At 37.0% G+C, this 14,667-nt stretch overlaps 1 protein-coding gene across 1 annotated transcript in view; it reads right to left on the bottom strand.

The window, feature by feature from the left end:
* DCL3 (dicer-like 3) overlaps window positions 1-14,667 on the bottom strand; it is a 53,939-nt gene that overhangs the window by 890 nt on the left and 38,382 nt on the right. The window contains exons 20-23 of the mRNA XM_077377865.1: window positions 6,949-7,431; window positions 6,541-6,822; window positions 5,988-6,314; window positions 76-340 (exon numbers count right to left, since the gene is read on the bottom strand). Coding sequence (XP_077233980.1) covers window positions 76-340; window positions 5,988-6,314; window positions 6,541-6,822; window positions 6,949-7,431 — 1,357 coding nt within the window. The remainder of the gene's footprint in view (window positions 1-75; window positions 341-5,987; window positions 6,315-6,540; window positions 6,823-6,948; window positions 7,432-14,667) is intronic.

The following is a 14,667-nucleotide window of genomic DNA, read 5'->3' as shown; positions in this document are numbered from 1 at the left end:
CAAAACATTACCGTTGGAAAGTGAAACCCAGAGCATGTTAGATCCAATTCAAAATCAAGCATAAGTGACACGTACCTGGTGCAGTGAGAGAGGGGCTACATTCTTTCTTGGGGGAATCATCAAGATTATGACACTCCGAATAGGAAATATCTGCAGATGATGCCCTCGCACGCATGCTTTCTGTCATCTTTTGCTTTTTGGATGACTTGGGTTCTTTACTCACACTATCTTCTTGTGTCAAAGTGATTTTGGTATCCAACTTTGAGAAAACAGAATCATCAAGCGCTTTGTGTTCATACTGTTTCCTCGATACATATCGGGAGTGTGAAAGCCCTCTTTCCTGTTACATAACATTCTATGCAATGTTAACAAGATTTCAAAAGCAGTGTGTTCCCATACACTAGACTGGGTCTCATCACAAAATTATAAGTTCAAAATTTTTGAGGCCTAAGCATAGGAAGAAAGCAAAGTTCATGAAGAAGCCCATAATCTAGCAAAGATGATTCCAGACAATGAAAATGGTTGTATGAGATCAAAATGTGGGTCCATATGTGACTGAAACCTAATGTTAATGTCAATAGTTTGTTTGTCGTGGAACCTGGAAGTTGTCATTATGATGATTTTTATTTCATTTTTGGATAAAGTTTAAGTAGGTTTGGTGGGCCCTGTGAAAAGTAAACATGAATAGAGTTTTCGTCAAAACTTGGAGTCTTTATAATTTGGAAAGTTAAAAGTTGAGAAAATGGTACATTTGGGCTGGGAAAAGAAACCTGTAATAGGGGAATAGTTGAGATTGACTAGCAAGACGATCTCGTGTTGATGAACGAAAACCACCATGACACAGTGCACAAGTGGCACATTTTCTTGGTGATAAGAATTGTTGATCTGATGGGCCATCACAAGGCGACCAAGTGGGTCCAGTTTTGACTCTGAACAAATACCTCATTGAACAGATAGAGGAGTTTTTTTTTTTCTTTTGAAGGAAGGGGGGGGTGGCGCATATTTCGTAAGGAAGTTTTTTCATCATTCTAGATCAGAGGTCTAGAAACATTTGATGAGAGTGGGGTCAGGGGGATAATAGGTTAGATTTGTGAAGGCCAACAATATTAATGGACCCGATCACACCACACATTTTGGTAGGTCCATGTTGTACGTGATCATTTTCCTTAACGAAAACAATGCCCATCTTAAAATATTTTTTCCTTCATAGTTTTAGAAGCATGTGTTCTAGGTTTTCTTGGACAATATTTAAGCATTCAATATTTTTGGCTGCTCTAAAATAGAAAATAAGCTTTACAAGGTTGATGTGATGGTTGAAATTGATCCTATACGAATGGTTAGGATTAAAGTAAGGTTTAATGGTGTTTTGGGCTTATATATGATGTACTTTTTTAGAAGGTTAATGAACAATTAAAAGATCTTCCTTTTAATTTTGATGTTTTACCCTGCTTCAATCAAATTTGTTGAGGTTTAATCTATATTCAACATTGTTGGTGGAGATCAATTGGATATTTTGTGTGATTGTTCAATTCTCGAGCAAGTTATTCTACTGTTGGTGGACTCCTCTAGTAGGTTTTTAGCATCAAATTAATACCAGGGTCAGGCTCAATCCAGAAGATTGTTTGAGGGCTCATGATGGTAGTGAAAGCAACTATTATTCACATGCAAGGATTGATCAATTGGAGCAAATTCAATAGGGCTTGCAAAGGCTAGATTGACTCATACTGATTGAGGTTTCATTGAGTGGGGGGAAGTCAAATTTGTGGCCATTACATGGACAGTGAGAAAATAAAAACATAAGGACCTACATTCATTGGGAAAGCCCCCACAAATTGGAGAGTTTATAATCATTTCATGGGAGTGGACTTTAGTGTGTGGCCCATCAATAGCAAGGCCTAACAGATAAATAGTTGGCATTATCGAACACGTGGCCTCCACTTATATTTTGCCCACTCATACTTTTTGGGAGAGCACAATACTATTTTCAGCTGTTAGGGTTTTGAAAATCCGTCCCGGGACTGCACTAGTGGGCATCAGAACCAAGGATTCAGCTGGAATAAAATTTTCATGAATTTTAGGAGAACACAAAGCAGAGGTATTTGTCAAAGCCCTCCGATAGTGGTAAGATTTGAAGAGATTAAAGATTCACGAAGGCAAGTATAGCAACTTAGGTGATGACTTCATTGATACGAATCCAGTAGCACAATCGTAGTAGTTACACCTTAAAGGATTTGAATTATAACCCTTTCTTTGACCAATGCCTGTGTATTGAGCCAGAAGAAATGGAAGAAACCCTAGATTGGCCCATTACGTGAAAAGTGATCCTAGAGAGTTTGATGTGAAGGTTGACACCAGATTTTGAGGGGAGCAACAATCGAAAGATTTTATTGGCTGGTTGAACATCGTGGAATTAGTGTCCATTTATAAGGATGTTCAGGATCATAAGTGGAGTTTGTAGGCATCAAAATAAGGAAGAATGCATCGACATGGTGTGAGAAGCTCTAGGCAAGACAAGAACACATAGTAAAGCTGAAGATTAGTTCAGGGGAGAAGAAGAAATTATAGGAAATATCTCTACTAGAAAATTACTTGCAACACTCATATCAAATGATACAAAACTTTAAGGCAACTAGATCATAGTGTGAATGAAGACAAAGATGAATTTCAAGATAAAAAAAGGGAGGTGGTAACGTTAAATGGGGTACGCAAGACGATCACTCCAAATTGGGACACAAAGTTCCTTAGTCAATTTTGGAGGAGTTTGTGGAGGAGGATGAGCACAAAATTGCAATATAATACGGATATCACCCCAAGATGGACTAACAAACAGAATTTGTGAAGCATAACTTTGGAAGTCTTCTCAGAAGCAGTTTTTAATGTCTTCTTAGAAGCATTCTCGACAGCCGAATGAGGGATGTGTCTTTTTGAGGTAGTCTATGGGAGGAACTGATTAGACAATCTTCCTGACTAGTAACATTGTTGATTCGCGAAAGGTCAATGATGATGCAGAGGACTTGGCAGAATGTATCATGGAGATCCATGAGCTTGTGCACAAGAAACTAGAGCAAAACAACAGCGATTGCAACTCAAGCTGCAAAGCATAGGCAACGTAAAGGATTTTAGGGTTTGACAATCACATTAAATATAGACAACTCAAATTCAATTATTGGGCTATTAGGGTTTTAAAATCATTCTTGTGACTGCATCAATGAAGCTCGATTTGATTCCAATTACAAATTTTGAAAATAGTTCCCGTGAAATAGAAATTGTTCCCATATCGAGTTGGAGAAAAGATATTATCTCATGCCTCCCATAAATTTTATTTCTCTAAGTAGAGGGGTTTGTTCTAATCTGAAAAATATTCTTTCGTAAATCAGATTCAAAATATTAGAGTGTCTTTTTTAAAAATGATGAGAGATATTTCATATGATAGGAACAAAGAAGCAAACATGATACTTTTTTTTTATCATTGTCTGGCAAAGTAACGCTTAAATGGGGGTGATCGCTTTGTTGGCAAAATAGCTCTCAAAATCAAGAACTTCCTAGCTATATACTTGGTTAATGTAACCGTTAGAATTCGGTAACATCATTGCTTAAAGTTTTCCAAAGATAGTTGATTTGAATCAAGAGGCGAAACATGGAAGAACAAGCCTACAATTAAAAAAAATACCATTTATTAAAAGAAAATTACAAGTGCACTTAGAGCAGAGGAGGGGGGGTTTAAAGAATGCCCCACAAAAATTGAATCCCTAGATGCTCCCAATTTGGCAAGGAGATCGGCCAAATCGTTGACACTTCTAGAATAAGTGAGAAAGAAAAAACTTTATTCAAGAACGGATCTTTGATCTCATCAATGAAATTAGCATGCCTCCATGGACCGTTGCTAATCCTTTTGGCCCACAACAGGGTGTTAGAGGAATCACTTTCATTTCCGAGTAGCCATCCATCCCAACTCAACTCAACTACGCCTTTGTCCCAAACTAATTGGGGTCGGCTAATGAATCCTTTAGAAAATTTTCATGAAGAAGGTGAAAGAATCTACCCCGGCTCAAATTGACTAAGTCTAATCCTAACACTAGTTGGGTTCGTCTACATGGTTCATTTTCTTCCATTCTCTCCTATCCAAGGTCGTGTTCTCTGTTATGTTCCTAGCCGTCAAGTCTTTCCTCACAGTTTCTACCCAAGTTGTTTTCGGTCTGCCCCTACCTCTTTTTACTCCATCAACTTGGCAAGAGTCACTTCTTCTCACCGGAGCATCCACCTTTTTACGGATGTCTTCATTTTTAATTCTATCTAACACATCCATCTAAGCATTCGCATCTCCGCTACACTCATCTTATGCACATGTTGCTTCTTGGTGGCCCAACATTCTGAGCCGTATAGTATGGTTGGCCTCACATCAACTGTCTTATAAAACTTTCCCCTCAACTTTGTAGGTATTTTATGGTCGCACAGAACTCCTGAAGCATGCTTCGACTTCAACCATCTTGCTCTTATTCTGTGGTAAACATCCTCTTCAGTCTCTCCTTCCTTATGTAGGATTGAACCAAGATTGCGAAAGATATCCCTCTTAGGTACTTCCTGTCCAGTCATATTTACATCCTCGCCCCCCCCACCTCCTTACATTACTAAAGTTGAACTCCATATTCTCTATCTTAATCCTACTCAGTCTAAAACCTTTGAATTCCAAAGTAGTTCTCCATAACTCTAACTTAGCATTAACTCTTGCTTTGGTTTCGTCAATTAATACTATGTCATCTGCAAATAACATACACCACGTCACCTCATCCTGGATACCCTCCGTAAGTTTATCCATAGCTAGCGTAAAAAGATAAGGGCTTAGAGCTGATCCTTGATGCAGTCCTATTGTAATTGGAAACTCACTAGACATGCCATTCATAGTTCTGACACTGGTTACTGCTCCATCGTACATATCCTTAATCACATCAATATATTTAGTAGGGACTTTTTTCCTTTCAAGGACCCACCACATAACACTCCCAGGAACCATATCATACACTTTCTCCAAATCAATGAAAACCATATGAAGGTCTTTTTTATTTTCTCTAAATCTCTCCATTAACCACCTAATCAAGAAGATAGCTTCCATAGTCGATCGTCCGGGCATGAAGCCAATCTGATTCTCTGACACCCTAGTCTCTTTTCTTAGTCTATGCTTAATTAACCTCTTCCAAAGCTTCATGGTGTGACTCATTAGCTTAATTTCTTGGTAATTGGTGCAACTCTGAATATCCCTTTTATTCTTATAAACATGTACTAATGTACTCTTCCTCCACTCATCGGGCATCTTCTTAGTATTCAAAATATTGTTAAATAATCTACAAACCAACATCACCCAAGCATCTCCAAGTCTCAATAGGAATACCGTCAGGCTCCATACCCTTACCTAATTTCATATTTTTCATAGCTACTCGTACCTTTGATGTTCAGATTCTATGAACAAACCTCCGATTTGTATCATCAAAAGCGTTATTAAGTTCTCCCAAATTCGCTATGGGTTCTCCATTAAACAACTTATCGAAGTAACTTCTCCACCTCTCTTTAACCTCGTTTTCTTTTACTAACAATCTGTCATCCATCTAATTAATGAAAATGGTCAAACCCCGACAGAGAGCTCGGACCACGGCTTATGTGGAGTCAGTGATGCCAATAGCCAATAGGTAGCATTGTTTGTTAAAATCCTTTATATTGTTTGTGCTATTGTTCAACTCTCCGGTGAGTGTTCAAAAATTGGTGGATTTCTAGTAGTTTAATTGCATCAGCTAGTTGTCAAGGAAATCTTTAGAGGTTCCTTTGAAGGTTCAAGGATTAAGAAGTAATGCTAAATAAATTTATGGTTTTTAGCTTATATAGTTAGTTTCCATGAAAACAGGGAGTCAATGAATACTGGATAAAGCAATTTTGGTATCTGAATAAACTAAACAGGAAAAAGTATAAAGACATACATGAAAGGAGCATCAACTAACCTCAAGGTCTTTCAACAAAAGGAGCGCTGCTTGTCCCTTTGCAGCCTTTTGCTTCCTATCACGTCCCTTTCTTACCAACAAGACATCCTTAAGCTGTACCCCAAGCTCAACAACTACGTCTTGTTCCACACTTGTACACTTCACGCTTATGAAGTACCCGTGATGACTACACAACTCATTTAATTCACGAAAGGGAGGCAAATCAAGTTCCTCGGGTGTTACAATAGGAGAAAGTACTGGTTTAAATTTTCCCCAAACAGTACTGAGATCAAGTCGACTATCAATTAATATTGCCCCTGCAATACTTTCAACAATGTCTCCAAGAACCTGAACCAGAAAAATGACCGGTTAGAGGATCATGGTTTAAAATATAGTAAATGGTGCACAGACCAAGTGATGGCCCAGAACAGGGAAGAGCGTAAGATATAGAAAATGTTAGCAGAAATTTATAAATAGATTAATAATATATCTTGGAAAAAGCAAGGGTATACCAGGAATGCAGTGCACATCGCAAGCGCAAGGAACAGGTAAATTGACAATAGCGAGGACTTACCTTGGGCCCTTTAGACCCCCCTTGTGATGGCGGTGATTTCAGTGTGTCAAGAAGTTCTCCAGAATACTTAACGTATTCTTCTATTTGTTCTAAAAGAAATCCAGAAGCGTGCTGAAGATGATTCTGAAAGTTATGCTTTACTGCGACTCGAGCAAAATTTTCATTGTTAACGGAGGCTGAACGCAAGTCAGTCAACTCCCCTGGATCTATGTTTGTATGACTTTGAAATAGATGGTTTGTGATAAGCAGGTCCAGTACAGAGTCACCCAGAAATTCAAGCCGCTGGAAATTTTCCAAGAAGGAACAATTAAAAGTAGAAAATATGGAGGTCATATATGTTTTGTTACATGATATAGAGAACTGTAAAAAAAGAACTATTATTGAAGTCACTTGACTATATTTTGGTACCTGATAACAATAGGAAGCTCCTAATTCTTGGTGAGATGCATGCGTTACAGCTTCCAATAGAAGACCCTTGACCGAAAATTCATAATTAAGTTTAGACTCCAGTGATTTGATCTCCTCAACTTTAGAATGTGGGACACGAGACCACAGTGCGGCACTACTCATGGCTTGGTCAACCAATAGTGGCTCTACTTCAGCATCTATAGACAGCCATTTCAACAATGAAAGAGCCGCATTTAAGCCACCGCCCACATAATAAGCTCCAATTAGTGCCTCAACACAATCTGCGATAGTTTTGGAGCACATCCACCTATGGCCTCTATCACAGGCTTTTCCTATCACGATAGAAGTTGATGCACTCGCATATGTGTCTTCCAAAGGCACTTCAGAAGTTTCCACACCACAAGTACAAGGGAGGGGATGGATAGAGCACTGTCCAGGAGCTGTCCAACGACGGGGATCAAATTCAACGTCTCTTATATAACCCTGTAAACAAACAACCCAATGGCCAGTTTTTAAGTGTCAAGTCCAACTTAAAAATGCAAGACAGGGAAACACAGACTTGGAGCATCCATTGAAATATATAGCTTAAAATGAAACATCTTCTATAGCAAAACAGGACATAAATTCTGGGTAGAGTGCAAACCACTCACCCCATTATCGTAGTTTCTCAATTAGTTTATTTTGCAAATCTATATAAAAAGAAGGATTAGTGAGCCTCAATGGAGATGTGCAGGGAATTGGGCCATCCCAAGACTGTTACTGTAACATGATTTGTTTTGAATGACATAATTACAATTAGAAAAGCATGGATTCAAATATTTAGTCATGATATCTGGCTCCTTGGCAAGCTTCACTTGGAGACTACTTCTCCCTTGTTCCAATGGAACTGAGATGGAATCTGTTAGAATAGGGATAAAAGTGTCAATTTCTATTTATGACGTAATTACCCTTTTTTCTTTGTTTACAAATAATGAGGCCACTGAGTAGGAGAGATCACTCACGATTGTTCTTCCGACCTTTTTTCCATACTCTAATATGATATTAGAGCAGGAAGCTAGTAAAGAAACTCTAATATTTCCTCTATTTAAAGGGGTATTTAATTTCATGATCATTTCAAAGATTTAAATCACATATATTGGACTAAAGAGGCTGGTTGTGATGTCATCATCCATATGTCTGATGTTGACTCATGGCAGTGACAATATCAGATGGAGGGCCCACCAATTCTGTTAGAAAGCTCTTGATTTGTAGGTATTGTAATGATTTTCTGATATTTTTTGAAGTTATTAGATATCGATTTCCCAGCTTTAAAGGAGTCCTAAGAAAAAGAATACAAAATCCTTGCTCTGATTAAAACTTGTAGATCATGCTGCTAAGGATCTTTTCTGATGGAAGATTGCATGTTTACAGTCAATTTTTTATGATCTGAGCGGTTGTGGTTTGATACGTTTAGATTCAAGAGAGTTATGATCTAGTTTTTGGAGCTAGTTTACTGCCTAATGCCATGGGCCTTCACTCTGATGACGAGGTCCGTGCGACACTTGTGCTGTCTCGCGACAAAGTAAGTCGACCAAGCAAGGTTGATATGTTTAAAACTACAAAGCAAGCACAAAAGGAAAACTAAGCTCACAAGCACACAATAAGCAACAGAGCACAAATAGGCAAACGATAATCTCTATTGCTGAATTTCAAATGAAGTCACTATAGGACATTGCCAAAAACCAAGACTACTAAGGGAACCCGGTCACCCGTTGACTAGAATGGAATCCCTGCTAGGATATGCACTAGCAAGCATCACTCGAAGGTCAAACAAGCTCTCAGGTTAAAGAGGTGGAGCAACCCACATACTTGAACAGGAGTGACCGCCAAATGTCTTGGGGTGACATACTTTTAAGGACCAACGAGCCACCTAACTGCTATATTACCGACCGTGTCCCCACTACGATATACACACACTTTTGTATACATGATACAACAAGCCACGGGCCACAGGCCAAGCGACCACAACGCTTGACGAAATGGCCCTGTGACACTAGTCACATTTTTCTGCTGCTTTTGGTGATTCAATGGTAATGAGTGTTTGATTTCAAGTTGTTCGTGATGATTTGATGATAGTACATAGTGTTTGGAAGGTTTTTGGAACTACTTTGTTTGGTAATATGCCATCTCTCTAGGGACTGAAGTGATTCAAATCAAATAGTTTATTTGACATTTTCTTGATGTAATGATTATTATGATTCCTATAGGATTCATTTCATAGAAAATTTGATGTAGACGAACCCAACTAGCGCAGGATTAGACTTAGTCAATTTGAGCCAGGTAGATCCTTTCACCTTCTTCATGAAAATTTTCTAAAGGATTCATTAGCCGACCCCAACTAGTTTGGGATAAAGGCTTAGTTAAGTTGAGTTGAGTTGAGTTAATGATTATTATGATTGGTGATTTGTCTTTCCTCACCACACAAATGAATCATGGAGAATGGAGATCATAGGTTTTAACAAGTTTGAATACCCATGTATCAAGATTACATCTAGTCGTTTGAATGGTGTAAGTTTCTTCAAGGGTTGTATGTTGTTAAGAATTAAAATTGTTCATTGGCAGTTTTTTTTTTTTTTGTAATTTTCAAAAAAAAAATTGTTCATTGGCAATTTGGCAGAAAAATAATGACTGGTTATTTGAATGTGATGATTAAGGAACGAGAAAGCGCTGATCCTATTTTAATGATTTAGAAAGAATACCCAACTTAATATATATTGACTGTTGGATTCGAGTGATCAAGTGAATGAAGTTCATATTACCTTTCCACAGAGAAGAAATTTTGTGGATGATGTTCATGAGTTTTACAATGAAAGGAATAATTGTTGTGCAAATGTGTTGTATTCTGGAAATGATTCACCAACCTAACAGACTAATGTGCAGATGTCTTTTGCATGGGTATTTTGGTAATTCTTGATGTAGTAACATTGATATATATATATATATATATATATATATATATATATATATATATATATGTGTGTGTGTGTGTGTGTGTGTGTGTGTGTGTGTGTGTGTGTGATTCACTCCCAAAAAAGGCCTATAAAGATACGAATCCTAATTAAATCTAGGCCGTAGATCTTTCGATCAAATATTAACGGCTAGATCTCCGATTTTAAGTTTTCGGACCGTACGATATGTAAATTAAATATTGGATCGGTCCCCAATCTGTAAGATTCTTGTGTATTTCTTATCCCGCATTAGATTAAACGGCCTTAAAAATCAACGGTCATAGCGTATTTTCGTCACTTTTAGTATAACCTATTTTTGTGGCATCAAATCTTGTCCGTTCGACATGATTTTGGTCTCGGTAGATGGGTATTTCGAATACCTAACCTACAGACCCAAGATTTAGCGATTCGAACGTGATTTGAGCAAGTTATGACCCTTTTTCTATTAGGGTTAGGCATAGTTACGAGTTTTGTCTTAGGCAACTTTTAAGTTGTTTTATTTAAAACAGATAAAATCCAAAAGTAATCTAATATAACCTAAATACTAATAATATATTACAATAAGCTGAAACCCAATATTGATATTTCCACCCCTCTTAAGTTAATATTAGATTATAATTAGAAATCTAATAATTAGAATCCTTCTTGAAATAAAACTCTAGGCTAAGTTTATAAATAAACCCATCTAGGGTTGTTTTAATCACCTAAAAATTTAAGGAAAATAAAAGAAAGAGTGGAGAAGAAAGGAGAAAGGAAGAAGAAAAGCTTGGGTTTTGCATCGATTGGTTTTTCGTCATTGAGTAAGTGCTCGGAAACCTATTTTTTGTATTTTGGGTGTAACATTGATGTGTTTTTGCTTTTAGTGTTTTTGGTTGTTCAAATTAGGATTTTAAAGATATTTTACATGGATCTTGATTTCTTTTTAATCAAGAAAAGAGTTTTTTATTTTCTTTTTAGGGGTTTTAATGTAGAAATCCTATTTTTCTTATGTGAAACTATTACTAAATCTATTTTAAGGTGTTAGAGGGTTTGTTTATATATGTTTTAACGCACACGTGTGATTTAAAAAAAGTTTTATCACCTCTCTTTACATGCATATTTTTCTCAGTTTTTAGGGCATGAAAACTGCTGATTTTATAGAGTTTTGTACCATAAAAAACTGCTGATTTTTACAGTTTTACGTCCCTAATTAGTTGCTGATTTTTCATTGTTTTATATCCCTAAATCGGTGCTAATTTTGCGTGTTTAAGCACATAAATAGATGCTGATTTTTAATAGTCTTTACGGCATAATAAGTGCAAATTTTCATGGTTTTTAATTTATGATTAAGTGCTGATTTTTGTAGTTATTAGGGCTGATTTAGTTGCAAATTTTTAGAGTATTTTGATATATTTTAGGGTATGAAAAATATGATTTTTGGGACCATATAAAGATTGTTGAACAAATAAATAAAAATACATATCATAGGACAATAATAGGCGTATGTTAAATAACTTTAACATAAGACCGAAAGAAGAAATTGACTCCAAGCTAATTATTAAATTTGAACCTCATGATCCTCATCTTCAGATCAGTGTGTCAGGACTCTGTGCGTTCACCTAAACTTCAATATCAAGGCAAGTGATGACCAAGGTTTTAAATTTCAACCGACATCGAAACCAAACGTCCCGAAACCGAAATTTTCGAAACGTACCAAATTTCAGTCTAAATTTCAGAAATTAAGGTCGAAATTTCAATAATATATCATTATTTTGTTCCTTTAAGGAATTTCAACCGAAATTACCGAAATTTCGGCAAAATTTCAGTAAGTAATTTCATCAGAAATTTCAGGAGAAAAATCCGCCGTTTCGATTTTATCACCCAATTTCGACCGAAATTTAGGGATTTCGACTAAAATTTCGGTTTCGGTGAATCCCAAAATTATAGCCGAAACTGAAATTTAAAACCTTAGTGATGACTGACTTTTATAATATTGGTTACAATTATGATTTCTGTGATTATATTTCTATTTGATATGATTATTCGCATTCTTTTTGCACCATGTCATTGAATTAACTGATTATCACCGTGGAAATTCTTGTGGCAGGACCTTATTTTTAATCCTTAATCTATATACACTTTGTTTTTGTTTACGCCTCGTACTATAGTATACTATAGTACGGGAATGCCATAGAGCTACGTGTGACCACTTACTGACGGGTTTGTGAGGATTTCCATCGTGTATATACTTATGAGGAGGTATATATGACCCATATACCTCGTCGAGATGACATGATACTTCTCATAGTTTACATGTCGCTATATGTACTCTGTATGATTGAAGCTCTCTTATATGATTCCATGATTTGCCACATTTAGTATATTCCCATGACATTATCACATGCTTATTGATATTCTTTATCCTTGGCAATAAATCTTATAAATCTTATTGCTTTTCCTTATCACATGTGAATGCCATGAGAAACACCTTTATATGATTCCATGATTTGCCACATTTAGTATATTCCCATGACATTCTCACATGCTTATTGATAATTCTTTATCCTTGGCAATAAATCTTATAATTCTTATTGCTTTTCCTTATCACATGTGAATGCCATGAGAAACACCTTTATAATGCAGATTTTCATTCTTGTCACTTTTTTTATCCAAGCCAGTCACAAGAGCTTGTTGTTTGACTTAGATAATTTTTTAGCCTTTGTAGGTGAGGAAAGTGAATGAGCCTTTGCCGATGGCGATGAACAAGTCTAGGTAGCACTTAGGATGGGAGAGAGAGCACTAATAGGATTTCTTTGGGGTGTCTTGTTGTCATGCCCAATGAAGTTTCATTGTTTTTATTCATTTTAGACATTGAGTTTTAGTCATAGATTCAACTATTATTTTATTTCAGTTCATAGTTTGATATTAGCAGTTGAGATAAATCATGTAATAGACATTCAATTAATGGAATAGAATTGTTTAGTTGTTGTTTTCCTTTTTGGGGTAGCGATTCAGATTTTGGGATTTTGAAAGAAAAATCATGTCTAAAAATTTGCCCCAAACCCAGGTCGTTACAATAAGCAACATATTAGGAACTAAAGCCTGTAAAACATGATAGTTGTATCAATTCGATGAAGTTGAATGAATCAAGGAAGCAGGATTCTTCCCTGGGAGTGGGGAACCATGATTCCCCGATTCTCGAATCCGAAACGAGAACCTTCTCGAATCCCCAAAAACTAGGAATCCCGGTTCGGATTCGCCGGAAACCCGATTCCCACTTTTGGGAATTGCGGTTTATGATTCCCTGGAAACGCGTTTCCCACTTTTGGGAACCGAGGTTTAATATTATGTGAAACATGATTTTCCGGCGATTCCCAACTCCCCAACGATTCCCGGCGATTCCTCGATTCCCCAGCGACTCTCCAGTGACTCTCCAACGACTTCACGATTCCCGCTTCCAACCATTCCGGGGGCCTTCGATTCCCGTTTTGATTCCCGCTCTGGCAACCTTGGAATGAATAAGGACGGAAACAATTCATACTCGAATGAAGCAGCAGCACCACGATCTAAACGTGAGAACTTGACACTAGGACCAGTAAAAAAATATCGATAATCATGATAGTCAACTCAAACGAGGAGCTTCTTGAGTGCAAATCCCTAACAAAAGATTTAATTAAATGCAATTCTAATCAAAGACAAACAAACTAAAGACTGTAAAACACGATGGTTTTATCAGTACGATGATGTTGCATGAATAAGGACAGAGCTATGTTGCATGGATTCTTTGCCCCTCCCTCCGAATCGGACATGGATTCAATTGGGACACACCCGGATTCTCGTCGTAGCCGTATCCCGCACGAATCTTGTTTTTTTTCGAACGAATCCGATTCATCGTTGTCGCTTTTGAAATGCAAATCCTGTATATTTTCCCTTTAAACGTATTTTCTTCTTAACTTTTTTTATATGAAAGCACAACCCGTACTCTTTGAATAAAAACCCTAGCGCCTTGACCCTCAAACGTCGACCCCCTTCCTCCACTACAAATTTCGCCTCAAGCCTCTACCCTCAAATTTTTCATAAATATATATGCATAGACATATATATATATATATATATATATATATATATATATATATATAATTGAAAATTTTATTTTATTTAAAATTTACCGAATCCAAACCTACTTTTGGGGGTTTGCCGAATCCAACACCTCAAATCCTTGTCGGATCCCGACACACGAATCTGAATCCATGCAACACTGGGACAGAGACAATCGGACTCGAATGAAGCAGCAACATCATGATCTAAATGTGAGGACCTGACACTAGGATCAGTAAAAAAAATATTCTCTACTGAGGAGCTTCTCGAGTGCAAATCCCCCACAAGAATAGAAGACAATGAAAAAAATAAAGTAGCGGGACGATTGAAAAGTGAATTTAGGAATCTAAAAGAATATCCTTTGAAGACTTGGGACAATAAAACCAATCTCCCACAAGCTCTGGTGGTTTGAGGCCATAAAAAATCCTCGTGTCATGCGGTGTGGGGTTCAAGACTAGGGACAATAAAAACATCAGAAACAAAAACGAATGTGGAGGAAGAATAAATCGACACTTATTCAACACGGATCATGGGTAAGAGACTCACCAAGAAATATAAATGATGAACCAGAATAAGGCACAATAGAATATATGATACCCAATTCATCAGACAAGTGATGTGTGACACCCAAGTCAACTACCCAAAAAATATCAAA

The sequence above is a fragment of the Tasmannia lanceolata genome, unplaced genomic scaffold (genome assembly GCF_043159265.1).
Source record: "Tasmannia lanceolata isolate RefF3 unplaced genomic scaffold, GAP_Taslan_0.1 ptg000004l, whole genome shotgun sequence".
Lineage (NCBI taxonomy): Eukaryota > Viridiplantae > Streptophyta > Magnoliopsida > Canellales > Winteraceae > Tasmannia > Tasmannia lanceolata.
The sequence above is the reverse complement of the archived record's forward strand: the minus strand, read 5'-3'. Positions and strand labels throughout refer to the sequence as shown.